Source organism: Cygnus olor, chromosome 1 (assembly GCF_009769625.2).
Source record: "Cygnus olor isolate bCygOlo1 chromosome 1, bCygOlo1.pri.v2, whole genome shotgun sequence".
NCBI lineage: Eukaryota > Metazoa > Chordata > Aves > Anseriformes > Anatidae > Cygnus > Cygnus olor.
In genome coordinates this window covers 34,123,926-34,144,213 of record NC_049169.1, presented here as the reverse complement: position 1 = coordinate 34,144,213, position 20,288 = coordinate 34,123,926, and the positions used below count along the sequence as shown (strand labels likewise).

Genomic DNA, 20,288 nt, shown 5'->3' with positions numbered 1-20,288 from the left:
ACTTTCCAGAATCAATGTTTTTGTTGATAATTTAACCTGAAATTGCATTCGCCTGCGATCTCTAGAAGCTGGGGAGAGTGCCTAAATTTTAGTCATTCATTATACTAGGTACAGAGTGTACTGCAGCCAGAACTGACTTGAACTTACAAGGTAACAAGGATCATTTTGGGTTACGTTCACTTAATTAATCATGATCACTTTTCCTCTATGTACCATTAACCCCAAACGAGTAACCCTGTTCGTGTTGCTGATGTATGCATACAATTCTGCATATTATGCAACTGGAATGAAAAGCCTGGTAGTTGCTGTGTATGAACACAAAACAGGATTGCTGGAAAAAGTACATTTTATTGGAAGTAAAAGTAGGCGTGTTCCTTATAGTAGACCAGGATACCCATGTCTTTAAGTAGTTGCAGTTTTTGTTGTGGAATTGGGTGTGATGCTTTGCCGAAGTCTGACCAGACATGAAATCCAGACCCTCTGTGAAGAGCTGTGAGAAGCACAAATTTTATTCTTTGCTAACACTAGAAAAATTTGCAGGATGAAATACTAGGTCTATTTGCAAAATTGTAGAATGTCTTTCGGGGGGGGGGGGGGGGGGGGGGGGGGAGGCACGCTGTCATTCACCTCATCTAGTTCTATTTTTATGGAAATTCAGACTGATTTTCATGCTGTAGGAATTTTCAGAACAAAGAAGGAGAATATATGGCTACTATGATGTTAGTTTGGTTAAAATAAATTAAAAAAAAAGTAATCTAATTTCATTGCAATATTGTGACATATTGTTCAGTGCAAATACCAGATATTTCTGCATAGTTCAGAAATAAGTGATTATAAAGTTTCATGTCTTGTTTTAAAAGTTGTGAAATGCAGTAATTGGATGAAAATACTTTTTTATATCCAGTTTCCTGGGAATATATTTTAAGAACTGTTGATGAACGCATTTATTTATAGCATTCTGGTTTGGAAATTGGGATGACTAGAAATTAATGATCTGCTTAGAGAACAACCAGGGAAATTAAATACTAACTTTTGTAAGTGGTGCATAGTTAACAAGTTTTACTCTGGAAATGACAAGGGACTTTCAACTACTGTCCTTAAATTTCAGGACCAGTAACAAGATTGCCAACATTTTGTCTGAACATCTGAAGCCATTTCAGAGTCTAGAAACTTTGGATTTGAGCAACAACAACATATCAGAGCTAAAGATATCTTCATTTCCTTCTTTACAGCTCAAGTATCTGTAAGTAAAACCTAGTATTGCATTTTTTCTTTTCAGGTTACTTTCAAAAAAAACTTGGTAGAAATTTTTGGCTGTATTTTGAGGCACTAAATATTTTTTTAATTAGATACCCACTAAATATTCCTACTTTCACGCACCGATCTTATTATCAGTTGCAAATTCGAATACATCTGTTGGTGCATGAAGTGTTCTAGTCCATAGTGAAGGTTGTTATCTTAAGATGAAACAAATAGATGTGGCTGGAGAGAGAAAAATAATTATGTAGCAAAGTGAACTTAAGTTGTGGGGGCTGGTCAAGTCTTGAGTTACATGGGGTCTTATGGACTCTTTAAATTTATGTTAATGCTTTTTATAGTAATGCAGCAAAGCCAAAGCTATGCTGAGAGTAAAGTAATGGGGTTGCAACATAATATATTTTGGCAACATGTTATCTTTTGCCAATAATACACTCTTGCAGAGTGGAGCAAAAATATTGGTGGTGAAATACTATTTGACTGTGGATTAAGTTGTCAAGAGCTCTGATAAATGAAATTTCATTTATCGTGGAATAGGTAGTGTAAGAGCTTTGTGTTTCACTACTAGATATTAAAAAATTATTAAATACCTGTAAATTTAACCTTCTAGACATTGTTTCAACAGGTACATTAACAGTAACCGAATAACCTCCTTGGAGCCTGGTACCTTTGACAATTTGTCTACCACACTTCAAGTATTGAAACTGAACAGGAACAAAATTTCAGCAATCCCTCAAAAGATGTTTAAACTCTCCCATCTGCAGCACCTGTAAGTGCAACCTACAGTTGGCTAATTGTTTTCAGATTTTCCAAAGCAGTGGCAGTGCTTGAACTTTAGCCTTTAATTTAACCAGATGCAGAGTGAGACAGACACAGAAAACATATTACTACAACCCTTGCTAACCACAGCTTTGTACTGAACAAAACTAGTCTTATATATTGGTGAGATGTGAATAGTCTTTGTGTTAAAATTGTTTTTGCCTATTAAAAGAAAAAAAAAAAGGTGAGACAAAATGGAGAAAGGGTAATAACAGTATTTTTGTAAGAAAACAATGGAAAAATAGTAAGTGAAATAAACTTATTTCATTCACTACATCAGTCTGTTTGTATTTTTATAGAAACATTTAGAATTGTAGGATCATTTAGGTTGGAAAAGACCTTTAAGATCATCAAGTCCAACCATTATGGTTAAATGGAGGGAATTAATTTGCTTTCAGAAAGTAGGACAATAAGCAATATGCTCGAGCAAATAGACCTCTGTCAATTTCACTGATATAATGCTCTCTATAAATATTTTACTTAATAAATAACAGATAAATCTATTGAATATGAAAGAGGCTGGGGAAACATCTTTTTCCATTTTTGGGAAAACCTGAATGCAGTAAGTTGACAAGAGGATGAGCTAGAACTGTGCTTTGTTAAATGCTGAATTATTATTTTCCATATAAGATAGTCAAGAGTTGAAAATTATAAACTCTGTTAGTTTATAATTTATAATACTTTTGAAAGTAAAAGGTCACGAGAACAGTGAATTGTTAGGATGCTTGACAAAACTGGAAACTGTGACTGCATTTGCACCCAGGAAAGACACAGTCAATTTTTTTTTTTAAAGTTAAACTTTTGTTTGACTTAAGCCTCTGAAGAAGTGTGTGAAAACAGTCCTAAAAAGCTCATGATATGTTAATGATCTCAGTAGAACTTCTGATGTTCAGATTCAACTGAAATGTTGTAAGTTGGTAATGTTCTTACTTACAAAAATTCTACTCATTCACAATTCAGTCAGTAGGCAGACCTAGTTAGGTAGCTAATTTGCAATGAAGGCAGAAAAAGTATATTATCACCTGAAAGAGGTATTCAGAGGAGGAGCCGGGAAGAACTGAATGTTCTTACTGAATGTTCTTTACAGCTTATGGACGGTCAGACACAGAGGAGTAGGGTTTTATATTGGGTATTTGTTATCAGAGAGAGCTTGTATATACATGAGAGGAAAGTTGAATTATTCCAGGACTGAGACTCTGCAAAATAGCTGTGTAATAATATAGTTGTATAATAAAGTAACTGTATAGTAACTGTATAATGATAAGTATATAGAGAGAATTATTGAGGTCTTTATGTCCTGGAGGGAAGAAGAGGATTCTTCTTGGTTTGATGGGATGCAGGTTGATAGATCAAAGACTATCTTGAAGAGGCAAATGATCACTCACTACTATATGAGGGCCTTTTCTTAGTATTGTACAGTCCTGTCTCTTCATAAATCAATTGCTGCTAAGAAAAAAAGAATCACAAAAAAACCTGTTAATTTGGCAAAGAGTAGCTAGTTTAAAATTCACCATTATAAAAGTAGTTAATGTTGTTCTCTGTGATTGCACAGGGGTAGATTTCCTTTTTCAGGTAGCCCAGATATCTGTTTAGGGTTGGTGCAGGTGTTGTGGTTGAAAAGGACCAAAACCAAGAAAATGTTGTGAAGAGCAGGAAAATGGAGAATAGAGTGCTATCGTCACTGCAGCTAGTTTTCCAGCTAGTTATGACTTATAACTAACTTGGGTACATTTACATCCCAGTCTCTGACTTAAAAGTGGTGTGTGTATAGTGGTGTGAGGGTGAGTGCCAAAACCACTGAGAAAGAGGGAAGAAACTGTCCGTAACTAGTTGTGGAGAGTGAGGGAAGAATGCTTGACTCCAGATTAAGAGTGAGAAAAATTGTGCAGCTTATTTAATTCTGTCTAGGTTGGATTATTGATTGCAATTACAAGCCCAAATTTACAACTCTACTCCTGGATAGACACCGGGAACCTACTTTCACTTTTGAGAACAGGATTAATCATGACATTCTACATCTACAAGTACTCTTTATATCTGAACATCAAGGACCTATCAAGTACTTGTCCTCAGTATCAGAAAGGTAGAACGGTATTAAAATAGTTAAACACAACGTATTACAGTAACGTGTTCGATTTTTATTGCATCTTGTTTCTGTTGTTTTATGTGCAAGACATGTATTTAAATAAGCTTTGTTTCCAGGGAGGCAGGAAAGGTTGTTGGTATGCAGGTAAACTTACTCTGCTGTAACTGTAAAATTTATTGATGCAGGGAGCTGAATCGCAACAAAATTAAAAAAATAGATGGACTTACTTTCCAAGGACTTCCAGCTTTGAAGTCATTAAAACTACAGAGAAATGGTGTTACTAGGCTCATGGATGGTGCTTTCTGGGGATTAACCAACATGGAAGTCTTGTAAGTACCAACTTTCATAGATTCTGCTGATAACGTATTAAGCAGAATAGCACATAAAGAATTGCTTGCTAAGATTTAAAGATGTTTTTGAAATAAACTGTTCTGGTGTGGTTTGAAAAGCAGCTAGTATTCATCACTACGCGTATAAAATAACATATTCTGAATGCATGCATACAACTCTAAATGTAAACAGAGGCTACAGCTATCTAGCTGGTGTCATGAAGTCAGATGTGGACCCATGGCAAAGCACGCACAGCACTGAGTTTCTGAATCTTAGGACTTTTGTCTGTTTGTGTGTGTACAGGCAGCTGGACCATAACAACTTAACAGAGGTAACCAAAGGCTGGCTTTACGGCTTGCTGATGCTGCAGCAGCTCCATCTCAGCCAAAATGCCATCAGCAGGATCAGTCCTGATGCCTGGGAATTTTGCCAAAAACTCAGTGAGCTGTGAGTAGCTTTTATTCTATTCCAGTTTTGAAACCTGGGTGCATGCCAAAGCATGAGCTTCTTACCACTGATCTGTGAATTTTTCATAACAAAGTTTCCAAGGTGACAGCAACTTTTTTGTGTGTAAGACAGTTACATTTTGTTGGAAGAAATTGAAGCCAGCCATGACTGCTTCATTTCACTGTGGTAGTTGTATGAAAACTGTAACAGTCATTTTCAAATAAAAGAAATTCATCCTGCAGTAATTTGTGAATAATCAGAAACGCTACATAAGCTGTATGGTCAAAAATAGTGTAGTGGATTTTGTGATAGTTGTAAGGGAAAGAACATTTTCCCTGCCTGAAAAAATCACCTGGGTTGAACTGAGTAATAAGTACTGCAACATGAACATTAAAGTCCATTTTTCCTTGAACTTGCAGAGATTTGACGTTCAATCACTTAGCAAGGTTAGATGATTCAAGCTTTGTTGGCTTAAGCGTGCTGGTTGGACTATATATTGGAAACAACAAAGTAAACTACATTGCTGATTGTGCCTTCCGGGGACTTTCCAGTCTACAGACTTTGTAAGTTGACAGACTTGATTTTTGATGTAAAAACAAACAAACAAACAAACAAAATGAAAAGGAAATAAATAAAAAAAAAAAGTGCACAGAAGGGTTTGGTTGTTTTGTTTTTTGTTTGTTTTTTAATGAAAATATGCACAAACTTTTTCTTAATTTTCCTAGGTAAGCATTTTTCTTTCAGTAAGTTATTCTTTTCAGAGTAGTTGTGAAAGGGAAGACTTCTTTATTTCAGGTTGTGCACAATGGATGCTGGTAATTATAAGACAAACTTCCTGTGGCATTATTAGGGTAAAGGCAAATTCAAAGGCAGCAGGCAGCACTGCAACCCACAGCTTTTGGGATCTGGGTCACAGTTGTGTCTTAACTGGATCAAAGTTTTCCATCGTGGTAGAATTAGGATGACACAACTCAACACTGCTTATGTTGATGCTTATACTGATTGAGCAATTGTTTTAGCATTTTATCTTTTTTTTTTTTTTTTTGAAATAGCATTTTTTAAAGGAAGGAGAATAAAGAAGTAAATTAATCTAAAAATATTCTACTTCATTAGATTCTTCCAATTCTGTATCACCAATTCATCTGTTACCTAGATGAATGAAATAGTTACCTTTCCCTCTAGGCTTTGAAATAGTTGTTAACAGTCAGAGGTATATTCATTCCTTAGACATTTGGTGTATGCTATGTTTTTTTTTGTTTCTTTTTTTTTTTAAGTATGTGGAGAGATATGGGTCATAAAAAGAGGAAGTCAGAGATTTGTCAGTTGCCTACATTTACATGGTAGGAATTAGGTGGTAGACTTCTCCTAGACTTGTTCTCCTGTAGCCCTACCCTGTTGATTCTTTGTTGAGACACCATCTTTTCACAAATCTCTCTAATCTTTGTGCTTCATAGATAATTTAACTACTAAGGTGGACGTTACAGGATATAAAAATGATTGACTTATTAATAAATCTGTGTGTTCTCTGTGTGTTAATGTTATGAACTTATAAAGGCGCAAATGTGTTTTCATTCAAAGGGGCAACAGTTGATCCCTCCCTCTGATGTTCCTTCTGTGGTAGTCCTGTATCTGAAAAACTTTGCAGGGGAATGGAGGAATGTGGGTTTGTTTTCTGATAGTTTCCAAACCTTTGGTTTTGTGATCTTTCTAATTCTCAGTGGAAAAAGACATAACTGATAGTTCTCAAAGTCTCACAGTTTAAAAAAAAAAAAAATATATATATATATATAAGTAAATAAATAAATAAATAAATAGAATGAAGTAGCTATGAAGTGGCTAATGGGGGGGGGGGGGGGGGGGGAGTGCTACCAGACAGCTATTTTAGAAACCGTTTTAAATAATATGCTTAAGAGCATACCTTGTTCTTCCTAATACCTCTTGTGGTTTGATTTCTCTCCCTACACCCTTTCCCTTTAAATAGGGATCTGAAAAACAATGAAATATCATGGACCATTGAAGATATGAATGGTGCCTTCTCTGGTCTGGATAAACTTACGAAGCTGTGAGTACTGCTGCAATATTTTGTCTGATTCCTTAAAAAAAATATTAGCTTATATTATGCCTGTTTCAAGGGGCCAGTCCAACATGATGTTACATTTTCCATAGCTGAGATGATTTTTCTCCCTTACCATTTTGTTTGCTATAAAATGTTCCTTTCTATAAACAGAACTTTCAGACTTTTTAGGTCAAATTAATCTGAAATATGCATTCAGATTTTAAATGTGGTACTATTTATAGAAACCTTTTAGAAAGAATGAGGGTTTCCTATAATACAGGAAGTGATAAGTGTATTATCAAATATTACAGAGGCGTAGTGATAGGAATAGTCTTTGATAAAGTAATGCGGCATCCAATGGAAAAGGCTTCCATGCAGAAAAGATATAATTTGCAAATGCACATCTACAAAAAAAAAAAAAAGATGCTTATGTGTATACATTTAAGTAATCCACATCACTGAATTCTATACTTTTAACATCTTTTAAAATCATTGTAAGATTGAGATGTTGACTCAAGTACAATAAATGGGTATATTTTAAGGGTGAGACATTTGCCTGCATTGGGGAAGATTGAATGGTGATTATTAGTCCAAGTTTAGAAGCAAATGCTATAGATGCAATTGTTCAGCTCCAAAAATGCTCCCATCTTTTTTTGCATTATATTCTTAATATTTTTCAGGATACTGCAAGGAAACAGGATTAGATCCATTACAAAGAAAGCATTTTCTGGCTTGGATGCACTTGAACACCTGTAAGTAGTAGAAATTCACATTTAAGCCAACATTAGAAAAAATGAATTTTTATACTAATTGAAACAAAAATAGGACTGACAAGCTTTACTCATAACTTTGAATGGAACACTCTTACCCTGGATGATGGAGTATTCTTAAGAGGGTTCTTCTAATTTGGAAATCTGCTGAATGTGAGCTTTGGTATTAATGCAGAAAGTGTTACGTGTATTAAGCATGCTATAAAACTCTTCAATATTATTGCTTTGGTTTTTGAGCTAGGGAATCATTTGTATATCAGTAATGTAGCAAACTATTCCTGTAGTCATCATGCTAAATACATTCAATTTAATAAATTACTCTTTCCTCCCCTAATGATTTTTACTTTTTTTTTGTAGAGATCTAAGTAACAATGCAATTATGTCAGTTCAAGGAAATGCATTCTCACAAATGAAGAAACTCAAAGAATTGTAAGTTTCTGTCCAAAAATGTCACCTCTATTAAATGTGTATATCCATATTAATATATAAATAAGAGCCTAGTGAGATGTTCCCTGACGCAGTGATAAACGCTCATTTTAACGTCTCTGAAGGTGTCAAAGTTTTCTTACTTTTTACTTTTTAAGTGATGAGTATATTTAAGTAAGATAGCGTAGGGTAGGAAATGTTCATTTTCTGCTACATTTGGTGTCTGGGGTCCTGATTTTAAATTGGCTGATCTCTAATAGATATTAGGTAAGGGAGACTTTGATGTAATGTGCTATAACATCAGCAATGCTATCGCTGAGCTGAAGCTTACTGGACCAGTGAAATGAAGTAACGTAATTCTTTTGTAAAGACCTGGTTGTCAGTGCTTATAATTAGGTCCTTCTATCCTGTAGTAGCAAAGGGACAGATCTTCACAAAAGTTGTGAAGCAGTCAATGGGAAGAATGTATTTTTTTTAGTAAGCTTTTTTTTCCTCTCTTTTTCTCTTGATTGAGGCATTAGATTTTATAGCTGCATTTTGCTGAAGAGAAAAATTTAGTCATTGTTCCTGGTGTTTTGAGCACAGTTAATACTTCCTTATTTCGCCTCTATTCTTATCTGTCTTCTGTAGTCAGATCTGTTGTTCTGAGTTTCTCTATTGTGTAGTGCAACAACAAACTGAAGAATAGCAAAAAGATGTAGCTCTTATTATGAGTACTTGGAGCTTCTCACTTGTGTTCTCCAGTATTACCGTGTTGGGCGCAGTAGAGAGGGTATCAAGAAACCATACGTATTTGATTCATTTAAAGTTCAGTTTGACCCATATTTTGGCATAGCTGTAGAAAGCAGCAGCCATGTTCCTACACATAGCCAGCCATTTTCTGCCTTCCCACTTCCTTAGTTTGGATCTGGTTGTATTACTTGATTAGTTTGCTGAACTCAGCCAGCCAGTTGCAGGGCAATTGCTAGACTTGGCAAAAGAGAAGCTGTGGGAGCCCAGGACTGACAGGTTTTGATAGATATGATTTGAAGAGTGATCAGATGTGATGGAATGACAGGCTAAAACACTACTCCAGGAGATGTAAGATGCTACAAGATACCAGTCCATGAACACTTCAGTGAAGTAACTACTCAGAAGTTGCTGTTTTTTCTCTACTTCTCCTGAAACATGTAGTACACCTCCGTTATGTTGAACAAGATGTAGACAGGTGTCTACAGGTGTCTATGTTTACTTTCCCAGAAGTAAAATTATTTAATAAAAATTCCCATCTAGTTGTTTTATTCTAAGGCCCCTAGAGAGTAAATCTGAAAACAATATGACATGTATCCTGTGCATCAGGGTAGCTAAAACTGCTGTGCTTTTGCTGCCTCCTAAGAATGACAAGAATGCCCTTAGAACTTCAGTGAAAGATGACCTGTTTCATTTAGATGTGAAATGGTCAGCTGCCATCCCTGGATTTTTATCTCTGCACTGTTAGGGTGAAAAGATAGCACAGGGCTTCTTCCTTTTCAAGAAAAATTCAAGAATTTTTATGCTAATTAGTATGTCTCCATTTACCTTTAAAGTTATTTTTCTCACTGGATCCATAAATTACTTTTCCGTTTTCTCCAAGAGTAGGTAATATTGCAAACTTTGATAAGAGTTTCATTACTGACTGTTTTTTAATTAATTTTTTAAAAGGTGATTCTAAGTTTTCAGCCAAAACTGAAACTCTTCCTACTTCACCTATTGATTGTATGTACACAGAATATACCTTTGGCTTATTCTTTTATTTTTTTCTTTATGAATGTAGCTATTCACGTAAGTTAGGTAAGCTGATAATCATTCTCACACTTGTTATTGCACCACTGACTATTCTTCATCACCACGCTCCTCTTTTTAACTATCCTTCCCCAAGGTAAATTTTGACTGAAATGGAAAATGAGGGAATTGTCTCAGATTTTTTTTGATGTTAGCTTTCAGAGAGCCTTCTGGACTGTTGTCCTAAGTGCCAATTCTGTGTCTTCCACTGCTGATGGTAGTTTTGTACCCGAGACACTAGAAATATGCCTAATTGCCTGGAATCATGTATGTAGCAGAAACAAGGAGTTGAGGATAACATGTCTGCTTTGTAAAATATAGAAGTCCTGACAATACTGTCATCAGATTTGAACTAAATAGTATTGGTGTCTTTCTCTTATAATGTATGTATTTAGGTTGAAGCTTAGCTTTGTTACTGACTTGTGTTCATAAGGATCTGTTTAAAAGAAAAAAAGGCAAACTATCTTTGAATGTAATTGCTTTTTCTTAGGCGCTTAAACACATCGAGTCTCTTGTGTGACTGCCAGTTAAAATGGCTACCACAGTGGTTATCAGAGAACAACTTTCAGAGCTTTGTAAATGCCAGTTGTGCCCATCCTCAGCTGCTAAAAGGGAGAAGTATTTTTGCTGTCAGCCTTGATGGATTTGTCTGTGGTGAGTCTATTCTCTACTCCTCATTTCATAGAAAAAAATTTTGCTGAATGAATTGATTTTTTGTTGTGGTTTCTCTGATATGTTTTTATTTCACTAGTAAAATGGAAAGGGTTTAATATTTGTTAACATTTTCTTCTGTTCCCAAACTTTGATGTAGAAAAAAAGTTTGTGGCTTTCTACAAGATGGGAACTGACATTTTTCTGACTTTTGTTTCATGTACAGCTTATATAGTACATAGCGTAGTGTGCAAGCGAAAGCTCAACAGTTTGTGGTGGTAAATGTATATGCTTCTAGATTTAAAGGATTTATGTTGTTTAAATAACTATCATTTTTAAGTGAGACATATTTTGGTAAACTTAAGATGCTGTTTGTGGTTTTGTTTATTTGTAAATTACTTTCATACTTCATCAGATTTGATGTTACTCCAAAGCTGAGAAAATTTGAAGGTAAAATAGACATATTCTGACCTTTTTTTGTGTGTGCTTGAAGTCTACTTTAAAAACGTTTGGGATCACCAAGTTGTTGCTTGTATTTCAACTGTATTTTGAAACATCCAATTTCCACAGTTGTGCTACTAATATTTTGTATTTCATTACGCCAGATAGTGAATGCTAATAAAATATTCGTACTTTACAGCATGAGAATTTGAGGTGATAGCATTTGCCTTAAAATAACATCTCTCTTCATGTGTTTAGTAGCATTCATTATCACCTTGATGTACGTGAGGGAGAATAGTGAACATACACTAGGAGTTCAGAGCAAAGATGCAAGTGTATTTGAGTACTCTTATACATTAAGTGAGAACTTCGAAAATCACAGGAAATTGAAAGCTAACAGGATGTCATATTTTTTTGTTGTGCACATTTGATTTTTCTCTTAACAAAGCAATTCAAACTTTATATTCTTTGGAGACAACAGTTGTCATATTTGTCTTCTCAACTTTCATTTTGTTGCAAACTGGATTGCTTAATTTTTACTATTTCTAATCATATCCTGTTTTCAGTGGCAAAGCAGGCACTGAATGTAAAATAATACGTAAAAAAAAAAAATCCCTTCATGTTAGCAGTCAGATGTTTTAATATATTAATGTTAAATAATGAGTAGATGGTGCATAATTTAGCTAGTCCTGAAAAGTAGAAGTTGACATAGTGCAGGAAATTACTGATTGTTCGATAGCTAATGAAGTATATATGAATAATATATCATTATTTGTGAGAAACTCAGGCAATATATTCAGTTGGGGGATTTAAATATATATCTCTTATTTGTTAAACCACAGGGGACAGCGATCTTTCTTTTAGCTGCCGAATGCCATTTGTAATGAATTAATTTTAAAACATTTAAAATGTGTTGACAAAAAGGGATGTATTAAGAGTAAGTAGATACATTTAACACACAAAGTAACTGTGATGCAGAAGTAACTAGAATCTGTTAATGAAATCAGTGGGTGTTTCACTGCTTGCTTTATTAAAACTTTAAAATTGTGCTATCATTAGACCTTTGGATGTACATGTATACCTTGCCTTATAAGTTTAAAATGACCACTTTTGCTTTTATAGAATTTTCAGGAGGAATAGATTATGCCTTATCTGAAACTAAAATAAATAATCTATTACATGTTATTTGTGTAAGTGTATAAATCCTTCAAACCATGTGAAGTTACACTTCTGAAAACAGGAGACAGGAGGGAGTCACCCTGTATTTGTTAAAGAAAGGCACATGTTAGACAAGCTTCTGTGAAGCTAAAAAATAGGAAATCCATATAATTTATGTTTTCTAAAAGCATGTATTTCAAGCTGAAACAAATCATGAAACATTTCTGTACCAAAGATACCTGTGGAAGAAAAGTAGAAGGGATGCTTTTGTGACCTGAATTAATTCAGTTTGACATAATGTTGCTAAAAGAGTATAGCGAGGAATCGTTTTCCATTATGTAATAGTCAAGTGGCTTCTATAAAGTAAGAAATATATTCCTCAAAAGTGAAAGAGTGTGTATGTGTCTCTATGTTTGTGATACGTCTGTGTATCTATGTGTTTGTGTGATACATGTAGTCAAATAAACATGCTGTACTGAAAAAAAAAAAACAGGTTTGCTGGTTTTATCCTGAGATGTTTTGTATTCTGTAATATCTGCTTATTTGAGTGACTTTCTCACAGCTTCCCCCAAATAATTGCCACATTAAAGTATGTTGTTATTCCATTGATAATACAACTGAAACAGAGTGAAATATGTCCTGCTGTCGTTTCCTATGGCTCATTTAAGTATATACTATGTTTTCTTAGTTATCTTTGGGCAAAGTCAATGCAAGTATCAACTATTCTTGCAAATGCTATAATCGGTCTTGGAGGACTTAATACACGGATATGAAGGAGGTAAAACTAAGTGGCCTGAGTTGGGATTCAGGAAGACTTTTCCTTCAGTACATGCAAAGTTTGGGCTTGAGCCTTTGTCGGTAGGTAGGAGACATCATGAGAGCTGGGAATACTCCAAGCTTTCTGCTTCTGGGAGACCAAGCATTTAATTGCCTATTCCTTTTGTACACGCAGTCTACATGCATTTGACAAAATAACTAGTTCAGAAGGCGACTAACTGTGTGAAGTAACAGTCTTGTTAGGGTAACTTACAGTGAAAGGACCTCCAGAAAATAACTGCTTGATATTTTTGTGTAGTGTCTTCTTAAGGGATTCAGCACTACTGCATTTGCAAGGTGTACCAAACAGCTGCAAATAATTTGAAAAATTACTTTTGTACATGATTTTTTTTGTGTGTATGGGTTTTGGGAAAACCCTGGGCTTTAACTTGCTGTTTCTGATAGCAGAACTATGCTTTCAATAAAGAAAAAATCATAGCAACCTCAGGTGTTGTAAAGATGAAGGGTAGGCTTCATGACTGACATTCGGAATAGTTCTTACAGATGTCAAGGGGTAGTTCTTTTCAGTGCTTCTGTTGAACAAACTGTACATGCAGTCCGCTTTTAAATGTGCTTTCTTTTCAATAAGAGATGACTTGGCACAAAAAAAATCATAAATATGGCATCTTTAAATGCCCTAAGGCTGACAAAACTTAAAATGAAAGCATTGTGTATCCATTTTATAAATACTTATTTGACTCTTCTCTCAAACCTATAAAAACAAGTCTTACAAACTCTTTCTAAAGAGTCCTCAGGGCTCACATATATTTTTCTCTTCCTCAGTGTTACCTTTTGTTTTTCTCCCTTCTCCCCTCTGTGCAGATGATTTTCCTAAGCCGCAGATAACTGTCCAGCCAGAAACCCAGTCAGCAATTAAAGGCTCCAATTTGAGTTTTGTATGTTCGGCAGCCAGCAGTAGTGATTCCCCAATGACTTTTGCATGGAAGAAAGACAATGAATTACTGCATGATGCTGAAATGGAGAATTATGCACACCTGCGGGCACAGGGTGGTGAAGTGATGGAGTATACTACCATCCTTCGGCTACGCAACGTTGAATTCAGCAATGAAGGGAAATACCAGTGTGTTATTTCAAATCACTTTGGTTCATCCTACTCTGTTAAAGCCAAACTTACAGTAAACAGTAAGTATGTTACTTGTTGCTTGTGGATTTGAAGTATAATCGTTTTAATCAAGATATGTAAACATATTTCTTTCCATTCTCATCATCTGCATCTTTTAGAAGATCCCTTAATAAGCTGAGATTTCTTCTTGAAATGTATCTGGTTCCAGGATCACCGTCCAGTTTTACATCTGGCCCCACTGTGCTGAACTAGTATAGCGAAAAAAACAAACCAAGTTTTTAGTAAATGTGACAAAGTCTGTGCAACGCAACAGGAAAATACTAATCTAAATACTAATCTTTTCTTCGCAGGGGGTAAGTCTATACTGTTTAAAGACAGTTTCTGTGGCAAGATCATGAAGGAAGCTCTTAGAAATTAGATTTTGATCTTGGTAGTCTTACAGACTTCACATCTCCCTCCTTTTCTGTTAGCTGTCTATTGATAAATTCAGGTTGTATGGGTTTAGTGCATTTTTAGGCCTAAGAAGAGTGTTGAAATAATGAATACGCTGTGCTAAAAAATAAATCTGTCTTTCATATATGATTTTTTATTCATTTTGGTATCATTCATTTTCCTTTAGTGCTGCCTTCGTTTACAAAGATTCCCATGGACTTAACTATTCGTGCTGGGGCAATGGCACGTTTGGAATGTGCTGCAGTTGGGCATCCTGTCCCCCAGATTGCTTGGCAGAAAGATGGTGGAACAGATTTTCCTGCAGCACGCAAGAGACGTATGCATGTCATGCCTGAAGATGACGTATTCTTTATTGTTGACGTGAAAATCGAGGACACAGGTGTTTATAGCTGTACAGCTCAAAACACTGCTGGAAGCATTTCAGCTAATGCAACGTTAACAGTACTAGGTAAAAAATTGGCAATCCTTAATGACATAAATCTTGAAGATCAGAACTATTGCTGAGCAGTTTTAAAATCATATGCTGACTAAAAATAGCATTATTTTCAAAGTGCCGAATAGTAGTTATAATCTTCTGAAATATTATGTATTGACACATAATTATAGATTAGAAATATGTATTCCAGCACACAGTCACTATTATAATGCACAGTAATAAAGGATAGTTATGCTTCATTTCTCAGGTGTAGATGAAACAACTTTAATATGTCAAAAAAGAAAAATGGGCTGATGTCTTTCTTTACAGATAGATTTTTTTAACTTCTAATTTCCTGATGTTTTGTTAACCATCTTTGACCTTTTTCTTTACACTCTTAAGTGTGTGTGATTCGGCCTTTTATCTTTGTAAGGAAAGCAAGCATCTAAATCTGATCAACTAACAAGCAAACTGCAGGCTCTTAGTTCAAATTCCTTGAAAGTGTTTTCTCTGAGAACGACAGTAGGCTTCATTAGGCCTTACTGATGCATTTAATTTAGCTTTTCCTCTTGAGCTGTGAAGGAAAGGGGCATATTCCCATTCTTTCAAGGTCATATAAAGCCTATTCTTTCTTTTCAGAAACACCATCGTTTTTGCGGCCTTTGCTGGATCGAAGTGTAACAAAAGGTGAAACTGCAGTCTTGCAGTGTATTGCTGGTGGTAGCCCTCCACCCCGACTGAACTGGACTAAGGATGACAGCCCTCTCGTGGTAACAGAAAGACATTTCTTTGCTGCAAGCAATCAGTTACTGATTATTGTAGATACAGATGTAGAAGATGCTGGGAAGTACACTTGTGAAATGTCTAATACACTTGGAACAGAACGAGGCAACATTCGTCTTAACGTAATTCCTACTCCCACCTGTGATTCTCCTCAAAACATTGCTCCATCACTTGATGATGATGGATGGGCCACGGTTGGCATTGTGATCATAGCTGTGGTTTGCTGCGTGGTGGGCACTTCCTTGGTGTGGGTGGTCATCATCTACCACACCAGAAGGAGAAATGAAGATTGCAGCATCACAAATACAGGTGTGTAAACTGAAGGTTAGCCTTGGAAGGGAAAAAAAAAAAACAAAAACGTTTGTGGTTACTTTCCGATGGCTTTCTTGTAGGAACATCTATGTGCTTTTACTCATTCAGAAGAGTAAATTGGTTGTTACTTTCAGCACTGTGCTGACAAATTTAAAAATGCTCTACAAACCCTGAAGTATGCTGATGGCTTTTGTGCATGTTTTGCTTCACCACAGATGAAACAAATTTGCCTGCTGACATTCCAAGTTACCTGTCATCCCAGGGCACGCTGGCTGAAAGGCAGGATGGATATGGTTCATCTGAAAATGGCAGTCATCATCAGTTTCTCACCTCTTCTGTGGGAGGGTATTTCTTACAGCAGAGGGACAGTAATGGTGGGTATGAAATGTAAAGCAGATTTTCCAGTTCACTTGAGGAGCTACAGTTTGGCTATTGTCTTTCTAATTTATTGAAATAGCACTAGTGAAACATCTTCACTAAAGTTGAAGAGAGGGCATAAGATTTATTGCATGTGATTGCATCAACAAGCTAATAGCAGAAACTTGGTTCTGTTCATCCAAATGACACTATGGCTTTGCTTATCTTTTTCTGTAGTCTCAAGGGTAACTTTAAACTGATGATCACATTTCCAAAACAAGAGTGTCCAAAAAGAATTGTGTCTTCCTCTGATGTAGCTTGAAAAGGATGCTTGTAATGCAATGTACAGATAGGTGCTAATACCGGAGTAACTTTAGTATAATATAACTGATAAAGTTTCCTTTTAGAAAAGTTGTTAGGGTCAAAGTCAATAAACAATTTAAGGTGAGTGCAGATTTAAAGCTGCAGTATTTTTACATATTTGGCCCCTAAGAATCCAAAACATACCTCAGTTTGGGAGGAAAATACATCTTACTGGGAAGGAGTTAGGAATGGAGATGCCGTCAGCAGTTGGGGCTGATGTCAGTGGAGCAGTGGTGAGAAAGTCCTGCAGTTGTGAGGTAGCGAGAGGAGCTGCCTCTTTGCAGAGCAAGGACCATGGAGCAAGTCAATAGCTTTCAGGTGCTGCTAAGCTGAAAGTCAGAAGAGCTGTTTGAGCAGCCAGTGACTCCCTCTGACTTTTCCACCCATAAATTTCTCATTACCTCTCTCTGCTCCAAAAGGAGCAGTGCGCTCTGCTATGCAACAGAAAATGAGCCTGGCTTCCAGTACTTTAGAGGAAGCAAGTCCTTGGTTCTGATCATATAATGAAGCAAAGTGTGACACGTTCTCAGTCAAGCCAATTAATTGAATGCTTTCTAGAATTAGCCTTTTCATCAAAAGGTTAGGTTAAGCTTAAGCAAGCTCTGAATATACTGTGAAATTTAATTGAAAAGATGAGGTTTTTAGCAGAATTTACTCAAAAAAGCATAAATTGAAGCTTAATAAAAGACCATACGCTGACATATCAATTATATTTTTAAGGTATTTGCCACCTAGATAATGGCAGTGAAACAGACGTGGAGGGTGTTGCAGATCCATTCCTATGTCACTATCTGGGGACTTCAGGGACTTTGTATTTAAAAGGAAACACGTGTGATTCTGAGGCCTTTGAAGCCTGCAGCACAAGTAAGTTGGAAAAAAAAAAATTCTAATTCAATTTTACGCGATGATAAATCTATATGAAAATAATTTGTCATCTTCTTTAGGTTGCAGCCCTGACCAAAGAACAGTAAGCCTGGACCCATATGAGTCTGGATATTTAAAGAAAAAGGAATGTTATCAATACTCGCCTCCACTGGAAGATCCCTTTGACCAATGTGTAGGCATTGTTGGAATGCAGGCTACAAATAGCAAATTGATTACCTCCATTTATACTCAAAATGAAGGAACTGGACTAAAAAGCAGAAGTCTTAACTCAGACAAATTTGATTTAAACAGAAGTTTGGAACCCTCATCTATTATCAGTAACAGCACTTTCATGGGTATGTTTCTCACTGTTTTTACTCAAGCTGTTGGTGTCCTTATTCTCTGCCATTCCCTATTTGCAACGCTAAGCAAATCTGATTTCTCAGCTTTTTGTTTCCCCTTCCTACTATAAGTAACTCTTTAACAGTGCTTTGCTCATATAACTAGTGTTGTGAAAAAATGGTTTTGTTCAATGTTGTTTGGGTTTCTTTCAGCAGGTGTCAGCGAATTATGTAAGATAATACAGCATGTGGAATACAAGTACTATTGAAAGGAGGAGAGGAGAGATGGGAAGTAGCTGAGGAAAGGCAGTTGGAGAGTTGTACTTGACATTTTGCATGTGTTCTTGTGTCCTCCCCCCTTCCTTCCCAAGTAATTTACGATATGGCAGTGTCTATTTTTAAGGCATGCCCAACACGATGAGATACAGAACTGTATATATAAACTGTATCTCCACGGCAGTGCACCAGGACAGTTGGATGCTCCCGAACTGGGTGTGCCCTCTGGATCGGACTGGGAGTTAGGCAGGATATGGGCCCTCTTCTGTGTTGCACAGAGCGCGGCTCGGGGCTTAGTCAGAAGCAGAATTGACCTGCATCAAAGAAGTCCTCAGATACATGGACTTGTACCACAGACGTGGTAGCCCAGTGAGGTGATTCACCCCTGGGTGTAACTGTGAGCCCTCTCCTAAGGAGCGTTAGGTACAGCAAAGTGAACGTTTGAAGCTTGGGAACAGAAAAGTGATTGCAGTAAAACCGTGTAATGAGCAGATTTTAGATTACCAGAAGGTCTTAATAGCTCACATTTACACATCTCTTCAGCAGTATGATTTTTATCTTAACGTAGCTGGCAGATTTCCATAAACGCTGGGGTTCTTAAGTACATCTTCTCAAACTTCAGGCATACCAGAAGTTTTGCCTACCAGGCAAAAGGTGCACAGGAGGGCTGGGGCAGGTGAGGAGACTGACTCTACTGTATGAGGATATATGGTAACGTTGTCAGCCACAACTATTTACTCTTCAAAGTACGGCACTGTAGAAAAATGCTCTGTCCACCCCTCCTGTCTCTTCTTTTTTCGTGGTGTGAATGACAGAAGAATTCCTGAAGGGGAAAACGGTTGCTTTAATTTTGAAGCTCACTAATTTTTTGGGTTGATTTGGTTGGCTTATTTAAAATGCATATAAACACACGTACTGCTTTCGTGCCTGTGATATCTGAGTGCCAAGTGCACTCAGATACTGTCGACTCTTTCCTGACTCGTGTGTCAGCAGACTTGTTCAGGGCCTGGATCTGCCTGCTGAGGCGAGGGAACCTGTGGGAATGCGTATCACTGGGCTCTTTGTTCTCCAGGGGTAGGGAGGGAGGTAGAAGTTCTGAAGCTTTACCCCTTCAAAAGCCAGATGTTCAAAACATAAAACATTGCAGATGCCACAACATCTGGCAGAGGCCCTGGGACTGCACACAGCCTCCTGGCTGCCTGCCACTATTGCAGTGGTAGGACTGTGCAGATAGGGCTTTACCACACGTCTCCTGCAGAAAGAAAGTGGCTCTGCTGTGAGAGGATACAGCCTTGAGGGTTCATACTCCCCTTTCTGCCCTAAAAACCTATGCAGAGCTGCTTACTTGTCAGTTTTTTCAGCTACTTCCAACCCAAGTTGCATTATCACCGTCTTGGACATTAATTATCATTAAAACTCTTGACTCAGAAGAGCCTGTGGTTAGATCCTGGAGATAGATGTGGAAGAGATCTTGATACTTTTCCTGCCTTTAGGTTTGGAGTTGCTTCTTTCAGCATTATTGTCTTCGAATCCAGCCCCCTTTTTGCCCCTACAATCACAATGAAGAAAGGCAGTTGGCATTAACATCACTGCTGATGTGTGAGGCAGAAAGTTCACAGCTTGGATTTTTTTTTTTAAGACAGCTGGTTCATTTGTGGCTTTGGTGCTGAGGCACAGCCTTTTATGTTGTGTTAGGAGCAAAATTGCTTGGCAAATCATTGATACAAATACGGATCTTGTCCAAATCCATTTTTAGTAACATCCCAAATTACAATTTTAGTTGAAACTTCTGCTTTTAGCAAATAGCCAAAACTAGAAGTATGGCTTCAAAAATGAGCCTGTAACACATTCTCCTCAGAAAGTGTTTCAAGTATCACAGATACTACACTTCTTGTCAGCTGTATCAGGGCATCAGAGAAAGCCCTTCTTGTGTTAACACTAGCACCTTACCAATAGTGAAGAGTGAGGGGAACACCGATTATT

The 20,288-nt window shown here is 36.7% G+C and overlaps 1 protein-coding gene across 2 annotated transcripts in view; it reads left to right on the top strand.

Moving 5' to 3' along the window:
- The window catches only part of LRIG3 (leucine rich repeats and immunoglobulin like domains 3), a 55,754-nt gene that overhangs the window by 34,074 nt on the left and 1,392 nt on the right, over positions 1-20,288 (top strand). For both annotated transcript variants that reach the window (XM_040552021.1, XM_040552014.1), the window contains 15 exons: positions 1,109-1,243; positions 1,883-2,026; positions 4,348-4,491; positions 4,796-4,939; positions 5,359-5,502; positions 6,921-7,001; positions 7,676-7,747; positions 8,123-8,194; positions 10,482-10,645; positions 13,880-14,200; positions 14,761-15,042; positions 15,649-16,101; positions 16,320-16,478; positions 17,545-17,688; positions 17,769-18,044. In XM_040552021.1, the coding sequence (XP_040407955.1) occupies positions 1,109-1,243; positions 1,883-2,026; positions 4,348-4,491; positions 4,796-4,939; positions 5,359-5,502; positions 6,921-7,001; positions 7,676-7,747; positions 8,123-8,194; positions 10,482-10,645; positions 13,880-14,200; positions 14,761-15,042; positions 15,649-16,101; positions 16,320-16,478; positions 17,545-17,688; positions 17,769-18,044 (2,735 nt within the window). The remainder of the gene's footprint in view (positions 1-1,108; positions 1,244-1,882; positions 2,027-4,347; positions 4,492-4,795; positions 4,940-5,358; positions 5,503-6,920; positions 7,002-7,675; positions 7,748-8,122; positions 8,195-10,481; positions 10,646-13,879; positions 14,201-14,760; positions 15,043-15,648; positions 16,102-16,319; positions 16,479-17,544; positions 17,689-17,768; positions 18,045-20,288) is intronic.